General features: G+C 40.2%; 2 protein-coding genes across 2 annotated transcripts; both read right to left on the bottom strand.

Moving 5' to 3' along the window:
• Positions 1-425: 425 nt before the first annotated feature.
• On the bottom strand, positions 426-1,886 carry LOC116024199. The gene has a single exon (XM_031265100.1). The coding sequence runs from the start codon at positions 1,884-1,886 to the stop codon at positions 426-428; it is 1,461 nt and encodes a 486-aa protein (XP_031120960.1).
• Positions 1,887-7,229: 5,343 nt separating this feature from the next.
• On the bottom strand, positions 7,230-12,741 carry LOC116025579 (zinc finger CCCH domain-containing protein 24). The gene is made up of 14 exons (XM_031266849.1): positions 12,177-12,741; positions 11,343-11,432; positions 11,002-11,235; positions 10,765-10,837; positions 10,400-10,532; positions 10,158-10,311; positions 9,878-9,961; positions 9,626-9,748; positions 9,302-9,472; positions 9,061-9,195; positions 8,668-8,763; positions 8,243-8,575; positions 7,933-7,976; positions 7,230-7,780 (listed from the first exon to the last, which is right to left on the bottom strand). Exons 1-14 carry the CDS (start codon positions 12,687-12,689, stop codon positions 7,531-7,533), a joined length of 2,433 nt encoding a protein of 810 aa, XP_031122709.1. The 5' UTR covers positions 12,690-12,741; the 3' UTR covers positions 7,230-7,530.
• Between the last annotated feature and the right edge of the window lie 14,131 nt (positions 12,742-26,872).

Raw genomic sequence — 26,872 nt, 5'->3', positions numbered from 1 at the left:
CCATCCAAGATCGTCCGGTTGGTGTTCTCCACTTGACCATTTGCTTGCGGGTAAGCTACGGCCACCCGGGTATGCCTTATGCCCAAATGAGCCATGAAGTTTTTAAATGGCCGGCTGTCAAATTGTGTCCCGTTGTCTGTGATCAATTGAACAGGTACCCCGAAACGAGTAATCACAATTTTCCAAATGAACTTTTGACACTGTTGAGAAGTGATAGTTGCCAGCGCCTTTGCTTCCACCCACTTGGTGAAGTAGTCGATCGCCACGATCACATACTTTTTGCGTCCAGCTGCCATTGGGAATGCTTCGATCAGGTCCACTCCCCACCTCGCAAATGGTATTACTTCGCTGACGGGTTGATAGTAGGTGGCTGGTCGACCGGGTAACTTGTGAAACTCTTGGCAAGTGGCGCATCGTCGAACATACTACTCGCAATCCAAGTTGATCGAAGGCCAGTAATAACCCATCAGAATGATCTTTTGCGCGAGTGTTCTCGGTCCTTGATGGGCAGAACAGATCCCCTCATGAACTTCTTCCATCACAATTTTCGCCTCGTCGCTGGTTAAACACCGAAGAAGCGGTCCACCATATGATCTTTTGTAGAGTCTATCATCGACCAATTGGAAGCGCGGTGCCCTCAACTTAACTTTCTTTGCCCGGGAGGAGTCGTCAGGTATAGTGCCGTTGGCGATGTAATTCTTCAAGTCGTACATCCAGTCTGGCTCGCCTATCTCGACCGGTCGGACCTCTATGATGTCAATGCTTGGCGCTCCGATTTCTTCAATGCGTGCGATCTTGGACACGTATTCAGGAGCTTCTTGAGTCAACTTGGAGAGCATGTCAGCGTCCGTGTTCTCCATCCTTGGTATTTGGATCAGCTCGTATTTTTTGAATTGTTGTAATAGTTCGAGCGCAATATCCTTGTACTGTATCATCCGGTCCTCCTTTGCATCGATCGTGCTGGATAGCTGTCCGATTATCAGTCGGGAGTCTGATCGTGCCCTTAACCGTTCGGCCTTCATCTGCTTAGCCAGTCGCAACCCGCCGATAAGCGCCTCGTATTCTGCTTCGTTGTTGGTAGGTTGGAATTTAAAAATCAAGGCTTGATAAATCTTGAAGCCCTCAGGGGAGGTGAGCACAATTCCACCCCCACATCCCTTTTTGCTTGACGACCCATCAGTAGAAACTTCCCACCACGGTTCTTCCAGTGCAGTCGGTCGGTCGGGTTCTGGGTCGCGTGCGGTGCATTCGACAATGAAATCAACCAATGCTTGACTCTTGATGGCAGGACGGGGCTTATACTCAATCGCGAACTGGGTGAGCATCATAGCCCATTTGATTAGTCGCCCTGACGATGTTGGATTCCTGAGGATCGTTCCCAACGGTTGATCGGTTAGCACTACTATCGGGTGAGCCTGGAAGTAGGCTGCAAGTCTTCTGGCTGTTACCCAGAGCGCTAACGATGTCTTCTCAAATTTTGTGTACCTCAACTCCGGTCCTTGAAGAGCTTTGCTCACGTAGTAGATCGGCTTCTGGATTCCCTTGTTTTCTTCACGGACGAGTACGGAGCTGACCGCTCGGTCGGACACAGCCAAATAAACGAACAAGACCTCATCTTTCTCTGGCTTCGAGAGGACTGGTGCGGAGCTCAAGTACACCTTCAAATCTTCAAAAGCCGATTGACACGCCGGCGTCCACTCAAAGCCATTCGATTTTTTCAAAATCTGAAAGAACGGTAGAGACTTTTCGGCTGACTTGGATAAGAAACGGCTAAGCGCTGCTAGTCGACCGGTCAGTCGCTGAACATCCTTGACTGATCGGGGGGGTTGCATCTCCATTATCGCTCTGACCTTCTCGGGGTTTGGCTCGATCCCCCGTCCCGTCATCATGAACCCCAAGAATTTTCCCGTCTGAACAGCAAAAGTACACTTACTTGGGTTCAGACGCAGGTTGAAAGTTTCCATCACCCTGAATGCTCGGGCAAGATCGGCAGGATGAGTTTCCTTCAGTCGACTCTTGATGAGCATGTCATCCACATATGCTTCCATAGTCGACCCGAGCAATCCTTTAAACAGCTTGTTCACCATCCTTTGGTATGTAGCTCCGGAGTTCCGCAGACCAAATGCCATTACCACATAGCAAAACACTCCGTCTGGAGTGATGAAAGCAGTCTTCTCTTCATCTTCCTTGCTCATGAAGATTTGATGGTATCCTTTGAATGCGTCCATGAAACTTAGCAGCTCACACCCGGCTGTTTCATCAACCATCTGGTCGGGATTTGGTAAGGGATATGGATCCTTCGGACAAGCTTTGTTCAAATCGGTGTAGTCCACGCACATTCTCCATGTTGGCGGTTTAGGCGCAAGGACTACATTGGCTAACCATTCCGGGTAGAGGACTTCTCGGACGTGCCCTACTGCCAAGAGTGTGGCGGTCTCCTTTTTCACGAATTCCCTTCTTTCACTCGACAGGTGCCTTTTCTTTTGCTTGACCGGTTTTGAACCTGGCTGGATTGATAAGCGGTGGCAAATGACAGATCGATCAACTCCGAGCATGTCTTCCGGTCCCCAAGCGAAAACATTCTTGTATCTCTGCAACACTCCAATGATGTCTTCACGTAGGTCGACAGGGAGTCCTCGACCGATCTTGACTACTCTTTCTGGTCGGTCGGAGTCAAGTATGATTTCTTCCAATTCTGAGGCAGGTTGTGGTTTTTCCTTCAGCTCTCCATGGTCGACCTGCTGGGATATGGTGTGAATCCTGCTTTCCTCCCGGTCCGACTGTTTGACCGCTCGCACGTAGCATTGCCGAGCAGCACGTTGGTCTCCTCGGGCCACTCCAATCCCATTAGGTGTATGGAACTTCATGCACAAGTGGCTCATGGATATAACAGCAGCTGCGCGAGTGATGCCTGGTCGTCCAAGTATGGCGTTGTGAACACACTTCAATTTCACTACCACAAAGTCCATGGTAGTCTTCAATACGTTCGGTTGGCTGCCCAACTCCACGTCCAAGCGGATGACTCCCTCTGCTTCTATGGAGTCGCCCGTGAAACCAGACAGCGGGGTCCGAATGGGGGTTAACCGATCGGTGGACAAACCCAATTGTGTAAAGACATCAAAGTATAAAATGTTCACCGAGCTCCCTGTGTCAACCAGCACCCGCTGGACATCCGTTCCACTGACATCTAGTGTGATGACGAGCGGGTCATTTTGGGCTTCCCCATGGAGTGGTAGATCATCGTCAGTGAAAGATATTGGCTCTGTACGCTTCTTCTTCTCTCGGGGCTCCGAGTGGATCGTCCCAACGTATAAGTTCCTCGCCCACTGCTTCCTTTGGCGCGAAGAATCACCTCCTTCAGGGCCCCCGTAGATGACGTGGATCACTGGTTTCTTTCCGACCGCCTTCTCGTCAGCTGACCTAGGTGGGACAAATGCCTTGTTGTTCTTTTCGGGATTCCTTTTCCACACATTCCTCTCCGTTTTTCCTTTATTTCTATCGCCCTTCATCACAAATTGCCCCAACTCTCCATTTTGAATGAGTTGTTCAATGAGCATGCGCAAGGCCATGCACTCCGAAGTATTGTGTCCTTTGACTCTGCGGAAAGCACAATACTTGCTCTTGTCCTCCCCCTCAGGTACCGGTTCTGGCGGGTGGATCAGGTTGCATTGCTCAGCAAACTGCAAAACTTCCACCAGGGGTCTGTTTAGCGAAGTGAAACGTGGTACGTCATCTGGTCGATTGTGTTGTTTGACGTGTTTGAACGGTGGTTTATTTTTCCTCTGATCATGGCCTCTGTCCCGATTGGCCGGCTGCTCATCACGTCTTTTTGCCATGTTGGCTTCGGTGGCGTCTGCATGATGTTTAGCTCTGGTGATGGCCTCCTCATAGGTTCGGGGGGGATTAACTATGAGGTCGTAGTAGAGCGCCCCAGAACACAGTGATGCAAGGAAGGCTTGGATTGCCACCTGGTCCTCCATTGGTTCAACCTCATCAACCTCACGTTCCCATCTGAATAAGAAAGTAGACAACGGTTCTCCCACGGCTTGATTTACCTTGTTCAGGCAGGTGTAAGATTTCTTTCTCGATTTACTTGCAGCGAAGCGCTTTACGAACTTATCGGCCAGCTGGCCGAAATTTCTGATCGACCCCCGCTCTAAATCCTTGAACCATTCGGCCGCCTTACCGACTAAGGTGGCGAAGAAAGCTCTGCAAATGACCGCATCGCTTACTCCCAACATTAGCATGTTGCCGTAATACATGTCGATATGCTCTTGCGGGTCATACCGCCCGGAATAAGTGTGGGCCAACGGGATCTGGAGGTCCTGCGGGTAGTGGGCATTCATGATGTCGTCCGTAAAGGGGGTGGCAATTAGCGGGCATGATGGTTCTTTTCTCGCCCCGACTTTCTCGCGAAGTTCTTGTTGCAAACGATCTATTCTTTCCTGCATCCTGGCCATTTGGCGACGGGGACTATCTTCTTCATCGGGTCGCCTCTCTTCCCTAGCCGGTCGATCGTCTACTCGACTAGTCCGCCGATCACGTACTCGACCGACCGGTCGTGCCCTTCTATCAGCTGAACGGGCACCCCCATATTGTGCACTTCCAGTGCTGCTTTCTTCCACAGTCCTTCGGGACCTTTGTCTCGCGTGTTCATTGTCATTCTGAGGCCCCAGCCGAGATCTAACACTATTCTGGATGCGATCAAAAGCGCTCCTACGTTGGATGGGATCATACCGACATCCCTCTCGATTGGACCTCCGTGTGTGATTTGTAGATTGGACTTCCTCCAAGTTACGTTCTTGAGGTTGGGGGTGCGACTGTTGCCTCTGGGAAGGTTGGGGCACCTATTGTTCCACGGCGGGGATTTGAGGAATTGCCATCATTTGGGGAGTGGGTGATACGACATAGTATCCAGGAGTTCCCGGCCACGTTTGGTACATCGGAGTCAATCCTTGTTGTGGAGTTCCTTGCAACGGGTTTCCCCCAAGTGCACCTGGTGTTGGAGTCAGCATTTGGCCTGCTGGGGGCAGCATGGCATATGTTACTGGAATTTGAAAACTCATTTGCCCAGCATGTCCGCCTACATTCGGGTTGACCGGTTGGGTAGGTCGTGCATCTTGCCTTTGGTTGGATGTCAGCTCGTTCATTAGGCTCCTAGATCGATCCAACTGGCGACGTAGATCATCTTCTGGGAGTGTTTCAATCACATTATCAGGGTGAGGCCCAACCTGCCGGGTTGGACTCCCCCTACGCGCATGACTTTGGCTCAAACTTTTCCTGCTGTTCGTCATTTTGAGGACAATAGAGGGTTGTGAGAAGAAAGAAAAATAACGGGATAGACGAAGTGACTTGTCCAATCCCCACAGACGGCGCCAATGATAGCGTTAATGTAAACGGGGTCTACGATTACACTACGGATATGTGTGTTACGTGAGGTAAAGGGTGTCGCTCAACCGGTCAATCGGTCGCTCTACCGGTTAACGACTGAGCGGTGAAAAGCTATGTCGCTCTACGGGTGACGAACAGTAACAATGGAGAGAGCCAGAGAGATCCTCCCCCTGTCCCAAGTGTCTCTCCCTCTATTTATACTAAGCAGGTCACGTGAGTACTCAACAGATGACATGCGGATGGTCTGACGTGTCATGTCGGCATTGGTCACATCAAACAGTCGCTCTGCAGGATCTCCGTGACGTTTAGGTGCTCGAGGTGGCAGATCAATTACTCACAAAATGCCATCACTTGTCGCCTCGAGCATTGCAAACGATTAGAAACTTCGGGGAGCTCGAATGATTCCTGTAGGTCGGAATCTCCTAGCTCCCTAGTAGGCTGCCCGTAGGGCGGCAGTGAGTCAACCGTAGGGTGGCAGCGGGTCGCCCGTAGGGCGGTAATAGGCCGACTAAGTGGTTGCTGACGAAGCGTAGAGTGATCGATGCGGATCGGCCAAGTGGTTGTTGGCGCGTAGAGTGGTCGATGCGGATCGGCCAAGTGGTTGTTGACGCGTAGAGTGGTCGATGCGGACCGACCGAGCGGTTGTTGACGAAGTGTAGAGTGGTTGATGCGGATCGGCCAAGTGGTTGTCAAGTAGGGTAGCAAAGTGCACGGTCCGCCTAGTCCAATTGCGTATTTACCCATCACTAGCCAATACCAAACTCAATACATCCACCATTATTATATGATGACAAGGCCAAACAACTCGTCAAATCCAAACTATTTTTACATACTAGGAAAAGCATATATAGTATGATGCTTATGCTTCTGCAATATCTAAATACATACTAGGAAAAGCATATATAGTGATGCAATCTTAATGGATCTTGAATTCTTGGTTTTAAAATAATCTTCCCCAACTGTTGAAGCAATTAATATTAAAAATTATAGGAAACTGACCCACTTCCAAGTTCCAATACTAGTCAATATATGAAACAAAGGTGGAAGGGATTCACTTCAATAGCAGATGACATAAAATGACATATAGATAATCACTTACAAGTGTGAAATCAAAATTTTTTTAGGTCATGTGAGAAGTACTGGGAGAAGGTGGGTCGGTGCGGATAGTCAAGAACTGTCAAAATGGACTGAACCAGTGTGAGAAGTACTGGGAGAGAGTGGGTCGGTGCAAATAGTCAAGAGCTGTCAAAATGGACTGAACCAACCTGACCAATTCATCCCACCACAAAGTAAGGGTAGATTGAGTTGGGAGTTTAGGGTCCAATATTTGATTCATGACAAGATGCAAATTGGAGAGGCACAAAGCAAAATCCTTCATTTGAAGCTTTACCAAGTCCTAATAAAGGTGATTTCAATAATTAAGTTCAAAAGTTGATTAGGTTCATGGGATACAGTGGTACACAATATTAAAGAGGGCTTTAGAAATAGAAATATAAACCTAGAGTTTCTGCACTATTTTATTAAGAATCTTCATCACTGCTTAAGCAAAAGGCAGCAGTCTCAATCCTACTCCTAGACATTCACCGTCATCCAATTCATAGATTCTTGAACAAAATCAGTAACAAGCAACATTGATAATCATTCTATTTCTCCCAACAAGCCATATTGATAATGCTGCTATAATAGAAGTAAGACATGTAACTCTACCTCTTTCTTTATTTCCTTTTATTATCTTTCTCTTTTACGTTTCTTTTGGTGAGGGGTTGGGGATGGGGGTTATATCAACTAATCGTCTAATCAACTTAGAAACTTCAAGATCCTAGTAAATGAACATTATGTGAACCATGTGAAAATTTCTTTAAAGCTTTTATATATTTATCAAGAGATAAAAATATTGAAGTACGACATAGAACATATAGTACCGATATTCAAATTTTTTTCATAAAATTAAAAAATAATAACCTCAAAAGTGCTAGTGGAATCATCTGGAGTTATAGTGAATCAATCCAGTGTCCACTAGAAACATACGATCATTCCCGTATTTGAAAATGAATCCAATGAAACCTTCTACCTTCAGGATCCTCAGATAAACTTGCCCAAGTGCCAAACCAGGACCATTCCTCATGGCATTTGTCATATTTACCTTTCCAGAAGCATGACCAGTTCACAATGTGTGGTATGAGGGAAAAGATCAACTGCCACGGCTTTGACGGGTTTAAAAGGCTCTGATTTAGGCATGGACTTGGTCCTGTGTCGAGCAAGACCGGCAATGCCCATATTCTTCCACCTTCTGTTGTTTTTATTTTTTCCTTTCACCGCTTCATCAGCAGAAGGTGTGCAAAGCTCAATAGCATTCGCCACCAAGCTCTCAGGATTACAGGAAATGTAACTGATCAAAAAAAAAAAAAAAAAAGAAAGAAAGAGAAATGCCAAAACTAAGTAAATTCAAGAATAGAATAGAAAATAACATTAAAAAGAAATCCCCATACCAAGCCCAAGATTTAAGGTAAACAATATAATTGGTCACTTAGAGGAACTTACACAAGCCTCTTTAGCTGTTGATGGGTCCTTAGAACTTTGATAACCTGCTTACACCAAAGGCAGAGGATTAGCCTAATTTAAATCCTTCATTTCAAGTGTCAAAAAATAAAAACAAACAATAAAATACATTGATATAAGTGCTTTCTTCATAATCAAAAGAAATAAATTTACCATACACATCAAGAAACCCATTCATGGTGGGACTAACATTTACAAACTAAATTGTAGTGGCAGCTAGCTAAAGAAATAATGGCTGAACAATCCAATGCTTATTAATGTAAGCATGTAAATATGTAATCATATCACTTACAGTCGGATGAAGTCCCATACGAGGAGGATCCACAATTGCAACAACATTGCTGAATTTTTGCACTGGAGGGGTTGTATTCTCCAATTCACCACTTGTTTGAAGCTGGTCTTCAGTATCTTTGTTGCCATTTTCTAACAGTTCAGCCGCACTTTTGCTACTTTCCTGGTCAAAGCCATTTTTATCCTCAGATCCTGGAGTTCTATCTTCTGAGTCAACCTTTTCTTTGATGGAGGTAATTTCCGGGTCACTCTTCTTTAATGACTTTGATAATTCATCCTGTATCTGAGGTCCCACTAGGTACTCTTTCAATAAAGAACCCAAAACTTTCTCTGCCTGAAAGCAGTCACACATATTGAGGAATTATGATGCAAAATAAATTCCATTCATGTTAGAGAAAATAGTAATGAATGTCAAACCATCCAAACCTTAGAGCAAATAAATCTGCAGTTTTTTATGCCATTAATATCTGCATTCCTTTGAGCATCTGAAACTGCAGAAGAATCCATTTCAATGCCAACAACCTGGAAAGTCAAAAGCAAAATAACTTTATAATCCATTTGGAAAAGAGGTCAACAAATGCAGAACAGCAGAAGTGAATACATTACAGTTCCCTACTAAAACTGAACATAAACTGCTCACACAAACCCAAGAAGCAGTAATAATTAGGCCAAATTTATAGCAAATCTCCAATTGTGTATTTCCCAATTGATAACAGTAGCTACTCCAGTTTATGCGGGGAATTGCATTTAATCCTGTGAAGGAAGTTGTTTACAGTACTAAACCAAAGAACACCAGTCAAAAGGAGTAATGACCATTACCATACCAACACGGTGAGCTAAAGTCAGGCCGATTGTACCAGTTCCACAGCATATGTCAAAAAGTAATGTATCAGGACCCAAACCTGCCCATTCCCCAGCTAGGGAGTACAGCTTCTCTGCTGCAAGGGTGTTGACCTGCAATTTCTTGAAGCATAAGCTAACAACTCGTGTTCCATCTGATTTGGGAAAATAAAGGAGGATAATGATAGGAAAAGGAAAAGGTTAAAAGTAAAGTTCTCACTTGAAAGAAAGCTGTTGGTGATATACAAAATTGAAGACCATTAATATAATCATGAAGTTTTGCTTCAGCAATTGCACCAGCTGCTTCTGTTCTATTATCACTTCCTTCTAGAATGGGAAGAGACCTCAGAGGAGCATCCTCTGGAGCTACATTTGATATACCTGTGTGGTCCTGCATGTGAAAAGATAAAATAAAATTCTTTAGGTCCAAATGGAACTAGTGGAGGAGGAAAGAAGCTAGTGAAGTAAAAAAAAATTAAAAAATTAAAAAATTAAAAACACAAACTCTCTCTCTCTCTCTCTGTGGTAACAGTATACCAAGTACCTGAACTACCAATGATGTTAGAGGTAACACTGGAAGTTCTGTAGAAGCCCCATGAACAAAGGCTTTGGCCATCTTGTGAAGTTCAGTATCAACTAATTGAGATTCAAGCCCAACAGAGCAGATCTAAAAAAAGTCCAGAATGTCATAAATTGAAATAATAACATAGATAAACAGGAAGTATGAATGAAATTTGCAAAAAGACTTAAACAACAACAGCAACAACAATAATAATAATAATAATGAAACACTAACCTGAACAATGAGCATGACCTCAGAAATATGTGACTCAGGATTTTCAACCTCTGCAGTTTTTCCTGGTGTTCGACCTTCCCGAACCTATAACAGATATTGCAAAAGAGAAGTTCAGATGAGAACACAACATGCACTTCCCAATTAAAATAACATTATAGGAGCAATTGCTGGAGACAGAAAAGTCTTTTGTTTCATATGAAATCATAACAGATTGAACAGCGCTAGTCTGATATTAATTCTAGTATGACAGCAATGTAGAGTTCAGTTGGTGTTGATATACCGTAAGTTGACGCCAAAATCCAGTATTATTCAATCTGTTCCACATAGGTAGGGAGGTATGTTGTAGAAATTCTTGAAAGATAGCAGCATATCTACAAGCAATCCTGGAGACATTAGGGCAGTCCAAGGGTTCCTCGACAGCAGTCACACCCTCCCTAAAACAAAAATAAAAAATTGAATTACCATTATGTGGAAGAATAGTATATCAATTACCTCCTGCAAACTCCATTCAAATAAAGCTACCTGAAGTTGCCAAGCAGAAACCCCACACAAAGTTTCCCTTTTAGGGAATAACCCACAGAAAACTCACACTTGTTTCGATATCCATTAATAATTGGGGATGCAATTATACTCTCCAGTTTGCATGGGAGATTACCTGCAAAGGAGAAAATGTGGATAAGGGGCTACATCAGGATTCTGGGATCTCATTCTTCTAGAAATCATACATAAAACACTCCAACTGCTTGATAAAATTGTTAAGAAAATTCCATTAAGCAAACAAACCAATCACTTTCATTTGCTTATAATGAAGTAAGAAAAATCAAATGCAAATATGCTAGAATTTTAGGAAATTATCTTCAATTCAAAAACATAATTACAACGGGCACCTATTTCTCTTGCATTGATAACCCATTCTGGAAGTGAAACACCTCTTGGACAAGCTTTGCGTGCACTTTGAGTCTATACAAATGTAAAACAATTAAAGACCAAGTCAACTAGTAATGATGCCAAGTTGTATAGCAACCATTCCCTAGCCTAAATTCCCACAAAGATATTAATGATGTTAAAAAATTAAAGAGATTATATTAACACAAAGAAAAGGTTTAAATACAAGAGATTCTGACAAGTTTTTTTAGGCTTTGCATCAGAGAGTTCTTCTTGTTCTCCAGTTGTTCAGCATAGGACATATCAGCAAGAGGAGTCACTACACTACGAGCACTTCTACCCTTCAATACAGAATCACTGTTCATTTCCCCAGACGGGACTTGTTTTTCATCTTTATTTTGTTTCTCAAATGACCTTGGAATAACATCTGAAACCTTCAAAGTCTTGTTGCCAACCTGCTTTCCATCTAGCTCCTGCCACATTGTAATTAATGGATAAACTCTGGATAAACCAGTACAATCTCCTCATTGTAATAAAACTTCTGAGCCAGTCCAATCAAACTTTAAAATTCAAGGCATACCTCAGCGCTTTTCACTTGCTCTGCATTTTCAAAAGTCACAAATCCCACAGCCATGTTCTTTTTCTTCTTAGCAGCCTTGAACAGAATCCCCTGAAGATATAATTAATTAATATCAGACTATATGATATTGCAGCAACATAACAAGTTATTAATAGCGAGTTATGACCATTTATTCAGAAACATATCCCCATGAAGAGTCCTTAACAAGTCAAAACATCTAGGCCCTGTTTGGTAAAATAGTTAGCCTATAAGCCAATTTTGGCTTATTTGACCACTTTTAGTTATTTGACTTGGTCAAAAAATTAATATAAGTGTTTGGTTAATCAACTTTTTGTAACTAAAATTCAAAAAATTAACTTTTTGAGAAAAGAAATTATACCAAACAGCTAATTTACGAAATACTTTTCTACAATCAACTAATGATATAAACTAGTTATACCCTAGTAAGCTAACCGCCATTTACCAAACAGGGCCTAATCCGGGCCTAATCCGGCTCTCTTTTCATGGGTTCTAACTTCTAACTCCATATTCAGATATTAGTATTATTAATAGCAAGTTATGACCATTTATTCCTCCTCTCTTCCAACAAACCTACATCCTAAAAAATATGATAATTTTCGGATTCATCCAACAGATGAATCTTCTTTACCTTGTCCTTTTTAGTTTGTTCATCGCTACCTCTTATTGTTCTTGAATTACATGAATGCTCAAGGTAAACAGAAAAAACCAATCATAAGTTGAGAAGTTCATTGGATATAGTAATTTATGCAAATAACTAAAATGCAGTATTTCAAAATCAAAGCTCTAACTTTCATGGAGAAAAAAAAAACTAACGTGTTCATTGAGGAAATTCTGTAATTTATCCGAAGTCCACTTGAGAGGAAGATTCACAAAGCACTTTGCCAACTCGGAACCCGACGAAAACCCTTCCTCCTCGGCAAAAGCTTCCGTCATCATGACCTCGTTGCCTTTCTCTTCCTCAACATCAGCTGTGTCCGCATCCTCATCGGCCTTCCTAGCCATCTTCTTCGCCCAGTCGGAGGTCGGGTCCCAGGAATTGTCGGGTCGGGGCCGGAGCTCCGCCTCTCCATGGGCGTACCGGCAAGTGTCTCCGTGGCTGCAGGACTCGCTCGACCTCCGGAAGTAGGAGCACAGAGTCGTCTTCCAGAGGGGGCTCTGCTGCGGTTCCGGGTCGGGTTCATCTTCCCGTTTTCGCTTCTCGGATGGTTTGGTTTCGTCGGGTTCTATTTGGGGCTGAGCTTTTGGTAATGGGAGCTGGTCCGATGAATCCTCCGGCGCGACCATCGCAGGGTTTAGGGTTTCGGCTGGTGGCGAAGCCGCAGACATTGGCGAACACTTTAGTTCAACAACGGTTCAGTAACTGCTGAGTGAAAACCGTTTTTCCGAAGTTTTTGCTCACTTTGATGGGCATTAAATGCATTATACTCTGAACCCAATTGGGCCAACGGCTGGAACTCCCCCTTGAGAGTTATTGGGCCTGGACTATAAGCCCAATCAAGGTATAGTGTCTACGTTGCATTGTGGACCTGATATAAAATGACATTCAAATTATGTTTTCTTTAAAGGCAAAATCGTAGATTAAATTGCTGAAAGAAAATCAAAATAAAGTCAGGGGATTAAAATCCCAATACAAAGAGCTAGCTTGAGAGTAGACAGTTGTAGTTAGGGGTGGGCGTTTCGGGCTTCGGTTGTTTTAAAAAAAATTAAACCATTCGGTTTAACATTAGAGTTTGATTCAGTTTGAAACGGTTCGGATTTAATTCGGTTCGGTTTAATATCCCTAAATTCCAATATTTCCTAATTTTCCGAACATACTACCAAAAAATACATATTCACATAATCACATAATTCATATCCAAAATCTAAACATTATATAACAAAATAGCAATTCAAAGTTCAAGCATACTACTAAATACTAATTGTGAGGTAAAGAACAATTGTGGCAAACAACAAAAGTACAAAGTAGAGTACAAGTTATAAGGAAATCAAATAAAAAATTTAAGAAAGATACCAATGAGAATAGGAACTAAACAGATAAGGAGATAAAGGAATACCCTGCCTAAATTCACAAGTAGGGATAACTCGTCCACCACTAACACCATTAATCATTACATTATAGGCTATTATTGAACCTGAGAGATACGAGGAAAAATAGTCAGAACATTAAAGACATTTGCCCCATCCACCTCCCTACACCGACCCTCACTTGCCACCACCCTATCCAATATCTCTTCCACCCAGGCCTCCATGCTATTTCAAAACGAAAACCCTGGTTGCCACTTGCACCCTAACCCCTTGACCCATGAATATCAAGGAAAAGAGCTGAGTGATCTGAAGTCCTAGTCAGGATATTAAAGACCTTTGTCCATCCACCTCCCTACACGAACCCTCACTTGACACCACCCTATCCAATATTTCTTCCACCTAAGCCTCCGTCCCTTTCCCACTCTCCCAAGTGAAAGGGTAACCAACACAAAGAAGAGATAATAAACCACAATCATCCAACGTCTCATCGTAGAGTACATTCTCTAAGTGCGGAATGAAACCCCTCTTCTCATGCTAAAAAAGTAGGTCATTGAAGTCCCCAATTACCACCCAAGATAAAGTAGAACGAGAGCCAAGAGTCCTTAGAAGGTTCCATGACTCCATGCACATCCCCCGCTCAGGCAGGCCATAAAAGCATGTCATCCTCTATGAGGCAAGGCCAGCAAGAGTCACCATTATGTCCACATGATTCTTCGAGTAGCTCAACAAACTAGCAGTATTATTATTCCCCCATAACATAGCCAAACCACCACCCAATCATACCCTATCAACATAAAACAATCCATCAAATCCAACTTTCACCCTTAACCATTCAGCATGCTCCCTCCCCACCTTAGTTTCCATAAAAAAAACACAAAGTCAAGCTTCTTCTTTTACACTGTTAAGCACATTTTTCATATTTAGTTTATATTGACTTTAGTAATTAATTTGTATTGTTTAGTTTAATTTTTCTATTTTTTGAATACAAATTACTTCGTCATTGTTAGTTAATTAATTAAGAGAAACAACAAAAATAATTACATATAGTGTTTTTTAATTAATTAATTAGTTGGGCGTATGTTTGAGTGGTCTTGAATTCATTCAATAATTTGATTTTATTAAAGCTAAAGTTTGATTAGTTCATTTAGTTAGAATAAGTTGTTCGTTGCAGCAATCAAACAAAAGGTTTTGAAACAATAAAAATTGGCAAGGAAAAATGGAGATCACAAGATAAATTAGTGGAAGAGTAGAAAATTCTCTTTAAGTTATTAATCTTGTGGTTTTGAACTGATGATTGTTGGGACCATGATATTATAAATAGGCGTCAAATTGCGCTAAGCATGAGGGGGGGGGGGTGGTTGAAGCCTCTAGTGCTAATCAGAATCTTGGCCGGCGTTCTCAGGCATGACGAGTTCCGTCGACGACAGTTTTAATTCCTGGTTTGTAATTCCATTTTGGCGACTGCAACAAATTATTATGGTAGCAGCTTCGTTTCTAATTTTCTCAACAACAATTCATTTCGGCGTTGGCAATTTCCTTAAGGCCCATTTGGTTCGCGGAAAATATTTGAAGGGGAGTGGAAGTGAAATTTCATGGAAAAGTTGTTACCAGGAAGAAAGATTCTATTGTTTGGTTGGTGGAAAAGAAGTTACTGGAATATTGGTTCCATTGTTTGGTTGAATTTAGAATGGTAAGGAATAAACCAACATGGTTGGCGTGGTGGTTCAGCACCTTGTCCCTTAAGCATGAGGCAGGGGGTTCAATCCTCACCCATGTGAATGGAGCAGACCATTCCGGGCTATTTTGTATCAATAACATCTCTTTGGATAATTTAGGTGAGCAATGCAATGTACCTGATGAGGATATTATGCTGCTCGCCAAGAAGACATTGTACAAGCTCGTCGTAGAGATAGAAGGCGAGAGCGTCGACACATGAGGGGTGGTTTGGTGAGAGGTGGTTGTGTAGGGCGTGATGGTCAAGCGATACTGGCAGCGAAGTCGGTTGACACATGAGGGGTGGTTTGGTGAGAGGGGTTTGGTGAGAGGCGGTTGTTGTGTAGGGCGTGATGGTCAAGCGATACTGGCAGCGAAGTCGGTTGAGGATGATGATGAGGATGGCGGCGATACTGGCAGCGAAGTCGGTTGAGGATGATGATGAGGATGGCGAAAGGGAAGATGAAGCAGAAACGGAGCCAGACCAGGCGGCAACTGCAACGCCTTCAAGGAGCATACGGTGATGTTGGTAGCAATTACCATCACATTGCCGATATAGGTTAGAGTAGTGGTATAAGTCAGACCAGGCGGCAACTGCAACGCCTTCAAGGAGCATACGGTGATGTTGGTAGCAATTACCATCACATTGCCGATATAGGTTAGAGTAGTGGTATACAGTACGATGATGTTGGTAGCAGTTATCATCACATTGCCGATATAGGTTAGAGTAGTGGTATACAGTACGGTGATGTTGGTAGCAGTTATCATCACATTACCGATATAGGTCAGAGTAGTGATATACAATACGGTGATGTTGGTAGCAGTTATCATCACATTACCGATATAGGTCAGAGTAGCGGCACAAAGTACAATGGATTTTCACAATTCAGTGGTGAACAATACATTACCCGTCTGAAGCCATTTATCATCCTAGTCGATCACCAATCATATTCGCCCCCACATATAATAGCGGTACCCAACGACCAACATTTAATAATGAACCAGTTTACTATCCCGTTATAGATTTTCAAACGGAGTCACCGTCCGATCAATATGGGATGGGGTTGGACCTTCAACTTGCACCGCCGACTGCTCTTGAGCCACAAGAGGAAGGGGCACTAGACCGTTAAGGCGCGACCACATGTACCAAGTTGTGGAACTCATTTTCGGAAAAGGTAATAATGGAAATTATAAATTATTTAGATTTGTATATTTAAACTATTTTATTATAATTAGACTAAATATTGTTTGTTGCAATATGAATGTAGGTACTAGTGACGACTACTATAATGCCGTCAAAATATTTAAATTAGTGATGACTGCTGCAATGTAAAAATACTATTAATATTTTATGTATTTGTGACCTGTTTACGCAATTGAATCAAAAGTGACTTGTTTACCTATTTGTTATTGAAGTGGTGGATATCAGATTAATTTATTAGTTAAAAATTTTTATTTTAATAAAATTAAGTAATTAAAGTAAATTAAAGATTTTTTAATATTCAAATAAAATTAAAAATTACTTTAAAATAAATAAATAAAACTAACAAAAAAATTATTTTGTTAAATTTAAATAAAAGTAAAAAAAATATTTTTTTTCTTAATTTAAAAAAAAAAAAAAACCTTTGTCTCCGGCCTGGAGATGGAGATTCTCCGTCTCCGGCCTGGAGACAGAGAAATCTTTTTCTCCAAGCTCACTGGAGACGAAGAATGGTTCTTCATCTCTGACAAGCCTGGACACGCATTTGTTGTTGTTGTAATTTTTTTTTAATGTAAAAGTTAAAATAAAAAAACACGTAAGGGTAGTAATGTGAGACTTGAAAGGCCAGCTAGATTGCAGGCCTTCAATGCTTCTTTGTTTCTTTTATTTTTTATTATTTTTTAATAATAAAAGTAAGACAAGATTTTTTTGGGTAGACAAGTGCTTTATTACTGCTCCTTTCGTACTTTAATACTTCGTTCGTACTGCTTCCTTTGTGACCTGTGACCAGCAGCAGCAAGAAGCACCAAGTTTTCTACTTTTCATATAGGGAAGGTAAAGAAGTACACTCTTTGATTTGACAAGTGCGTGGTGAGATAGATTTTCTCTTCTTGCCTTGTACTCACGAATAGTAAACAAGTGCATGGTATAGTATTAGTGACTGATCCTATATAGTAAACAAATTAATTTTATGGTACTTGTTTCTGCTATATATTGTCTTTCTTCATTGTGTATTGGTTTCAAAACAGCTTCTTTGCCTTTTTTCAACCATCTTCATATCTAAAAATTTATATTACATATCAAAGGTATAAAATTAATCTTAGCAATTTTTTTTTAAATTTACGTATTTTAACATAATACAATATTTTTTGTTCATAGGTGGTGGAGATTATGTGGCTTTGCAAGTAAACTAGGGCGTTACGGTCAATCAAATCTCATTTGAGCTTTGATATACACTACCTCCCTCACATAAGAAACAAAGAAGCATTGAAGGCCTGCAATCCAGCTAGCCTTTCAAGTCTAACACTATTACCATTAATTTTTTTTAACTTTTACATTAAAAAAAACAAAAAACAAAAAACAAAACTGCGTGTCTAGGCTTGCCGGAGACGAAGAACCATTCTTCGCCTCCTGCAAGCCTGGAGAAAAAGATTTCTTGGTCTCCAGGCTGGTGGCGGAGAAACCTTTTTCTCCAGGCTCGCCGGAGACGAAGAATGGTTTTTCGTCTCTAGTAAGCATGGACACACATTTGTTGTTGTTGTTGTTGATTTTTTTTAATGTAAAAGTTTTTAAAAAAAAAACTTAATGGTAGTAGTGTTAGACTTGAAATGCCACCTAGATTGCAGGCCTTCAATGCTTCTTTGTTTCTTTTATTTATTACTAGTATTTTTGCTCGTGCGTTGCACGGAATGAATTTTGTTATAATGTTTTAAGAATATTTAGATCGATATATAATTATATAAATTATAACATCAATATTATATAGTGCAAATGATGAAAATGGTTGGATCGGTTATGTTTTCTAATGTTATCCTTGCTTGAATTCAAGCAAATAATTGGTCAATTACCCGTGCAGTACACGAATAAATATTTTAAATTATATATTTAGATAATAAAATTAAAGATAGAATAATAAAAAAATTCTAATATTGAACGTGTACAATTATTTTATTATGTGATTAGTGTAAAAATATCACTCAATATAATATTTGTTCTCTTGTAATATTGAATTGCTTGTATATATTAATCGTCACAATATTTTACCCAAAAAAAATATTATAAAATATTATGTTATTAGATACAACACGTGATTTTAAAACATTTGAATTTAAATAAATCAAATGTGCCTAGAATATAAACATAATTATGCAAATTACAAATACATAAAATATGCCAGTAATATGCATAGTCCACATATATTGTATAGTATACATGTCATTTAATATAGATACATGTAAAAGATAATCATTGCTATTATTTTAGTCATATAATCTAAGTAAATAAGTAAATAAAATACAATAAATAAATGAATAAATAGAAAGTCCAATGAAATAATCAAATAAACCATATATATATATATATATATATATATATATATATATATATAGGGGCTGGATCCAATGAGATCACCCTTGTAAATGAGATTGTGAGATTCCATCACAACCATCTAAAATATTAGATTTAATGGATGAGATTGAATTTCAAATGTCATTTATATAAGGATATAATTAATACATAAGGGTGGCATTGTAATTTCATTATATTGTTAGAATTTGATTATAAATGAAATAGAATATTTTCCTAATTTAAAGGATCCTATCCATGGTAGGAATAAATTCTAGATTTTATTTATAAAAATAAAAAAATAAAAAAATAAAAAAAATAAAAAACGCAACAGCCGTGCTTAGAAGAAACTACCGTTGCTGCCGTTTAGATTGCGTCCATGGACGAAGAACTCGCCGGTGTGTGCATATTACGGAACAAGTGTGTGCATATTACTGAAAATGTCCATAATAAAGCGGTGGGTGCATATCACCTATTCAGCGTGTGCATTCTCGTGTGTGCAATAATGACGTTAGGTGTGTGCATAATCCGCCCCCCCCCCCCCCGCGCCCTTTTTTTTTTGCAACTAGTATGTTTTTTTTATTACGAAGTACGTCTAAATTTCTATGAAAGCAAAATAAATGGGTTTCGCATGTTATGTGTATTGCAACATTTTTTTTTCTTTTTGTTGATATTCATATGTGTATGCAGAAAAGGATTTGGAATGTTTTGATTAGAGCGATTTTTTTTAATTTGTTATAATTTTCGTAGGTGTGTGCGATAGTGATGACGAGGGTGTGCATAAATCTGAGTAATGTGTGCGTGTGTGATGTTGGGCATGTGCAAAAGACTTAATTTATAATTGTTAGCAGTCATTGAGTTAGGCGTGTTTGTAGTTTTTTTTTGTTAGAAGTTGCGACGTTCATGGAGTTAGCGTGTGCAAATACCCCCCTCCCCTTGTTTTTTTAGAAGTGTGTGCATGTGCGATAAACGGAGTGTGCATTTTACTGAATGAATAATTTAATGCCCGTGTGCAAAATAGTGGTGGTAGATGTGTGCGTTACACTGAAGAGAACATATACTATAAACAAAGCTAATGAAATCAAAGAAGTGTAATTACAGTGCATGTGCAATGTCGGTGGTAGATGTGTGCATTAATCTGATTGAGACTACTAGTACAAAGATGGGGAGATAAGTTTATAAAACTAAGCTAGATTTGCGAGCCCATGATTTGAATCATCCAAAGGTGGATCTGCTTGGACACGAGGAGGCAAGACAAGGGAGATACAAAATCGTCAGGAAACGGGCTCTCTACCATCATATTTTGATCAACTTCAACATTGTTCCCTGTAAATTAACGCGCATCAAGATAAAACGCACCATCAACCATGAAATAACAAAAACAATAATAAATCAAAATCACATACAAACTGAACGCACACACTTAAATACCTAAAATGCACATACCCAAATAACACAGTGACTGAAGTATCCTTTCCACAACACAAAACTTGCCATATTTCAATGACATAATAATACTAATAACTTTGGAGTGCTAATAATGATTTTAATTTGTAAACACCCAAAGTGATGAACAGAAATAATCATTGACAGTATATATATGTTAGAGTTGGTCAGCTAGGAAATGACAAAGATGAAAAACAAATTTCAAATTTTCTATGATTTAAGCTAACCAAAAATAGTAAAATCTATGCAGGAATAGTCAACTCATATGCACAGTAAAAATTAACAACTCTAATATTTCAGTCATTTATACTTTGTCAATAGTATAAACTGTCAATAGTACTTCTATTCCCATCTTACAATCCTCAAAAACTACCTTCAGCATTGAATCATAGTGGGAATGCCTCCATGAATGATTAATCACCTTTATCACATGTCCAGATGTTAAGAGATAGGCATGCTAGATTGCTAGTTACTGAATAATTAACTTTTTTAGTGCAATGAGTAGTAGTAAGCTTCTTTACCATAGCAATAAAAGCATCTAGCAATAATAAACAAGCACACACCTATACCATAAACAACACAAGCCGAAATACCATAAAGAATGGCCAAGTATGGGAAAATGTAGAAAATTAAGAAGAACATAGTGATAAAGAAAAATGGGACACTACTACTCATACGGGCGCACACAATTAAACCGTAAACAGAACACAGGCATAAGTGCACAAACCCCCCAAGCTTATAGAACATGATACACAGATAAATCCATATGTGAATNTGGTCCTTTATGACCTTTATTTGGTTTGGGTTGAGATCCTCCATTTCTTGAAGTTCCCAAACCATTGGTCTGTTTATCTCTCGAGAGATGGTCTCGATGGAACCCTAGCCCGGTTCTATCACTTGTAGGTCTGTGATCATTCACCATTTTCTCCATAGCTTTGGAGGAATTAGAGTATGATGCTATAACCTTTCGAAGATCATTTTCTGTGATCTCTCGAGTTTTGCACTCTTCAGTCAGTTGGATTATTTTAGCTTCTAACTCACTTACTTTGAGAGTTAGCTCTGAATTCTCTTTCGAGACGTTCTTAAGCATATCTCTTTCAGCAGTTAGCTTGCTGTTTTCTTCCCTGATTTTGGCATGAGTGCTGTTAGCGACTGCGAGATCCCTTTTAAATGTTTCAAGCATCTCAAAGGGATCTTCATCGCTTCTGAAAGAAGAACAACGAGAGGTAGAAGTAGAGCAGCGAGATGTGGAAGTAGAGGTTACCTCATTGTCAATGGCCATTAGGCATTGATTCTCTTCTTCCTCGGTGTATAAGCAGATGAGCCCCCTCTCATCTTCTGAGCTGCTGCTGCTTTCACTGGAGCTCGACGTCTCGGACTCCTCGATTGTTCTCTCGAGTTCCTCAGCAACAAGCGCCTTTCTGCGCAGATGTTTCTTTGTATCTCCCTTGAAGCCACTTTGTGCTGGCTTCTCTTTAGGTTCCTCCTTTCTCCTGGAGTTCCTACATTCTAGGCCTTGATACTTGCTTACCTTAGGGTAAGGACAGTCAGCCTTGAAGTGCCCTGATCTCCTACAGTTGTAGCATAGACCTTGATCTTCTTCCTCCATNAGAAAGATACCAATGAGAATAGGAACTAAACAGATAAGGAGATAAAGGAATACCCTGCCTAAATTCACAAGTAGGGATAACTCGTCCACCACTAACACCATTAATCATTACATTATAGGCTATTATTGAACCTGAGAGATACGAGGAAAAATAGTCAGAACATTAAAGACATTTGCCCCATCCACCTCCCTACACCGACCCTCACTTGCCACCACCCTATCCAATATCTCTTCCACCCAGGCCTCCATGCTATTTCAAAACGAAAACCCTGGTTGCCACTTGCACCCTAACCCCTTGACCCATGAATATCAAGGAAAAGAGCTGAGTGATCTGAAGTCCTAGTCAGGATATTAAAGACCTTTGTCCATCCACCTCCCTACACGAACCCTCACTTGACACCACCCTATCCAATATTTCTTCCACCTAAGCCTCCGTCCCTTTCCCACTCTCCCAAGTGAAAGGGTAACCAACACAAAGAAGAGATAATAAACCACAATCATCCAACGTCTCATCGTAGAGTACATTCTCTAAGTGCGGAATGAAACCCCTCTTCTCATGCTAAAAAAGTAGGTCATTGAAGTCCCCAATTACCACCCAAGATAAAGTAGAACGAGAGCCAAGAGTCCTTAGAAGGTTCCATGACTCCATGCACATCCCCCGCTCAGGCAGGCCATAAAAGCATGTCATCCTCTATGAGGCAAGGCCAGCAAGAGTCACCATTATGTCCACATGATTCTTCGAGTAGCTCAACAAACTAGCAGTATTATTATTCCCCCATAACATAGCCAAACCACCACCCAATCATACCCTATCAACATAAAACAATCCATCAAATCCAACTTTCACCCTTAACCATTCAGCATGCTCCCTCCCCACCTTAGTTTCCATAAAAAAAACACAAAGTCAAGCTTCTTCTTTTACACTGTTAAGCACATTTTTCATATTTAGTTTATATTGACTTTAGTAATTAATTTGTATTGTTTAGTTTAATTTTTCTATTTTTTGAATACAAATTACTTCGTCATTGTTAGTTAATTAATTAAGAGAAACAACAAAAATAATTACATATAGTGTTTTTTAATTAATTAATTAGTTGGGCGTATGTTTGAGTGGTCTTGAATTCATTCAATAATTTGATTTTATTAAAGCTAAAGTTTGATTAGTTCATTTAGTTAGAATAAGTTGTTCGTTGCAGCAATCAAACAAAAGGTTTTGAAACAATAAAAATTGGCAAGGAAAAATGGAGATCACAAGATAAATTAGTGGAAGAGTAGAAAATTCTCTTTAAGTTATTAATCTTGTGGTTTTGAACTGATGATTGTTGGGACCATGATATTATAAATAGGCGTCAAATTGCGCTAAGCATGAGGGGGGGGGGGTGGTTGAAGCCTCTAGTGCTAATCAGAATCTTGGCCGGCGTTCTCAGGCATGACGAGTTCCGTCGACGACAGTTTTAATTCCTGGTTTGTAATTCCATTTTGGCGACTGCAACAAATTATTATGGTAGCAGCTTCGTTTCTAATTTTCTCAACAACAATTCATTTCGGCGTTGGCAATTTCCTTAAGGCCCATTTGGTTCGCGGAAAATATTTGAAGGGGAGTGGAAGTGAAATTTCATGGAAAAGTTGTTACCAGGAAGAAAGATTCTATTGTTTGGTTGGTGGAAAAGAAGTTACTGGAATATTGGTTCCATTGTTTGGTTGAATTTAGAATGGTAAGGAATAAACCAACATGGTTGGCGTGGTGGTTCAGCACCTTGTCCCTTAAGCATGAGGCAGGGGGTTCAATCCTCACCCATGTGAATGGAGCAGACCATTCCGGGCTATTTTGTATCAATAACATCTCTTTGGATAATTTAGGTGAGCAATGCAATGTACCTGATGAGGATATTATGCTGCTCGCCAAGAAGACATTGTACAAGCTCGTCGTAGAGATAGAAGGCGAGAGCGTCGACACATGAGGGGTGGTTTGGTGAGAGGTGGTTGTGTAGGGCGTGATGGTCATGCTGCTCGCCAAGAAGACATTGTACAAGCTCGTCGTAGAGATAGAAGGCGAGAGCATCGACTCGTAGAGATAGAAGGCGAGAACATCGACACATGAGGGGTGGTTTGGTGAGAGGTGGTTGTGTAGGGCGTGATGGTCAAGCGATACTGGCAGCGAAGTCGGTTGACACATGAGGGGTGGTTTGGTGAGAGGTGGTTGTGTAGGGCGTGATGGTCAAGCGATACTGGCAGCGAAGTCGGTTGACACATGAGGGGTGGTTTGGTGAGAGGCGGTTGTGTAGGGCGTGATGGTCATGCTGCTCGCCAAGAAGACATTGTACAAGCTCGTCGTAGAGATAGAAGGCGAGAGCGTCGACACATGAGGGGTGGTTTGGTGAGAGGTGGTTGTGTAGGGCGTGATGGTCAAGCGATACTGGCAGCGAAGTCGGTTGACACATGAGGGGTGGTTTGGTGAGAGGGGTTTGGTGAGAGGCGGTTGTTGTGTAGGGCGTGATGGTCAAGCGATACTGGCAGCGAAGTCGGTTGAGGATGATGATGAGGATGGCGGCGATACTGGCAGCGAAGTCGGTTGAGGATGATGATGAGGATGGCGAAAGGGAAGATGAAGCAGAAACGGAGCCAGACCAGGCGGCAACTGCAACGCCTTCAAGGAGCATACGGTGATGTTGGTAGCAATTACCATCACATTGCCGATATAGGTTAGAGTAGTGGTATAAGTCAGACCAGGCGGCAACTGCAACGCCTTCAAGGAGCATACGGTGATGTTGGTAGCAATTACCATCACATTGCCGATATAGGTTAGAGTAGTGGTATACAGTACGATGATGTTGGTAGCAGTTATCATCACATTGCCGATATAGGTTAGAGTAGTGGTATACAGTACGGTGATGTTGGTAGCAGTTATCATCACATTACCGATATAGGTCAGAGTAGTGATATACAATACGGTGATGTTGGTAGCAGTTATCATCACATTACCGATATAGGTCAGAGTAGCGGCACAAAGTACAATGGATTTTCACAATTCAGTGGTGAACAATACATTACCCGTCTGAAGCCATTTATCATCCTAGTCGATCACCAATCATATTCGCCCCCACATATAATAGCGGTACCCAACGACCAACATTTAATAATGAACCAGTTTACTATCCCGTTATAGATTTTCAAACGGAGTCACCGTCCGATCAATATGGGATGGGGTTGGACCTTCAACTTGCACCGCCGACTGCTCTTGAGCCACAAGAGGAAGGGGCACTAGACCGTTAAGGCGCGACCACATGTACCAAGTTGTGGAACTCATTTTCGGAAAAGGTAATAATGGAAATTATAAATTATTTAGATTTGTATATTTAAACTATTTTATTATAATTAGACTAAATATTGTTTGTTGCAATATGAATGTAGGTACTAGTGACGACTACTATAATGCCGTCAAAATATTTAAATTAGTGATGACTGCTGCAATGTAAAAATACTATTAATATTTTATGTATTTGTGACCTGTTTACGCAATTGAATCAAAAGTGACTTGTTTACCTATTTGTTATTGAAGTGGTGGATATCAGATTAATTTATTAGTTAAAAATTTTTATTTTAATAAAATTAAGTAATTAAAGTAAATTAAAGATTTTTTAATATTCAAATAAAATTAAAAATTACTTTAAAATAAATAAATAAAACTAACAAAAAAATTATTTTGTTAAATTTAAATAAAAGTAAAAAAAATATTTTTTTTCTTAATTTAAAAAAAAAAAAAAACCTTTGTCTCCGGCCTGGAGATGGAGATTCTCCGTCTCCGGCCTGGAGACAGAGAAATCTTTTTCTCCAAGCTCACTGGAGACGAAGAATGGTTCTTCATCTCTGACAAGCCTGGACACGCATTTGTTGTTGTTGTAATTTTTTTTTAATGTAAAAGTTAAAATAAAAAAACACGTAAGGGTAGTAATGTGAGACTTGAAAGGCCAGCTAGATTGCAGGCCTTCAATGCTTCTTTGTTTCTTTTATTTTTTATTATTTTTTAATAATAAAAGTAAGACAAGATTTTTTTGGGTAGACAAGTGCTTTATTACTGCTCCTTTCGTACTTTAATACTTCGTTCGTACTGCTTCCTTTGTGACCTGTGACCAGCAGCAGCAAGAAGCACCAAGTTTTCTACTTTTCATATAGGGAAGGTAAAGAAGTACACTCTTTGATTTGACAAGTGCGTGGTGAGATAGATTTTCTCTTCTTGCCTTGTACTCACGAATAGTAAACAAGTGCATGGTATAGTATTAGTGACTGATCCTATATAGTAAACAAATTAATTTTATGGTACTTGTTTCTGCTATATATTGTCTTTCTTCATTGTGTATTGGTTTCAAAACAGCTTCTTTGCCTTTTTTCAACCATCTTCATATCTAAAAATTTATATTACATATCAAAGGTATAAAATTAATCTTAGCAATTTTTTTTTAAATTTACGTATTTTAACATAATACAATATTTTTTGTTCATAGGTGGTGGAGATTATGTGGCTTTGCAAGTAAACTAGGGCGTTACGGTCAATCAAATCTCATTTGAGCTTTGATATACACTACCTCCCTCACATAAGAAACAAAGAAGCATTGAAGGCCTGCAATCCAGCTAGCCTTTCAAGTCTAACACTATTACCATTAATTTTTTTTAACTTTTACATTAAAAAAAACAAAAAACAAAAAACAAAACTGCGTGTCTAGGCTTGCCGGAGACGAAGAACCATTCTTCGCCTCCTGCAAGCCTGGAGAAAAAGATTTCTTGGTCTCCAGGCTGGTGGCGGAGAAACCTTTTTCTCCAGGCTCGCCGGAGACGAAGAATGGTTTTTCGTCTCTAGTAAGCATGGACACACATTTGTTGTTGTTGTTGTTGATTTTTTTTAATGTAAAAGTTTTTAAAAAAAAAACTTAATGGTAGTAGTGTTAGACTTGAAATGCCACCTAGATTGCAGGCCTTCAATGCTTCTTTGTTTCTTTTATTTATTACTAGTATTTTTGCTCGTGCGTTGCACGGAATGAATTTTGTTATAATGTTTTAAGAATATTTAGATCGATATATAATTATATAAATTATAACATCAATATTATATAGTGCAAATGATGAAAATGGTTGGATCGGTTATGTTTTCTAATGTTATCCTTGCTTGAATTCAAG

The sequence above is a fragment of the Ipomoea triloba genome, chromosome 7 (genome assembly GCF_003576645.1).
Source record: "Ipomoea triloba cultivar NCNSP0323 chromosome 7, ASM357664v1".
NCBI classification, from domain to species: domain Eukaryota; kingdom Viridiplantae; phylum Streptophyta; class Magnoliopsida; order Solanales; family Convolvulaceae; genus Ipomoea; species Ipomoea triloba.
The sequence above is the reverse complement of the archived record's forward strand: the minus strand, read 5'-3'. Positions and strand labels throughout refer to the sequence as shown.

Excerpts from the sequence above, each read along its gene's own strand:
- LOC116025579 (XM_031266849.1), bottom strand. The coding sequence starts at position 12,689 with ATGTCTGCGGCTTCGCCACCAGCCGAAACCCTAAACCCTGCGATGGTC. Across the intron at positions 11,236-11,342 it reads AGCAAGTGAAAAGCGCTGAG|GAGCTAGATGGAAAGCAGGT; the intron begins GTATGCCTTGAA and ends ACAATGTGGCAG. Across the intron at positions 9,749-9,877 it reads AGGTCATGCTCATTGTTCAG|ATCTGCTCTGTTGGGCTTGA; the intron begins GTTAGTGTTTCA and ends GACTTTTTTTAG.
- LOC116024199 (XM_031265100.1), bottom strand. The coding sequence starts at position 1,886 with ATGACGGGACGGGGGATCGAGCCAAACCCCGAGAAGGTCAGAGCGATA.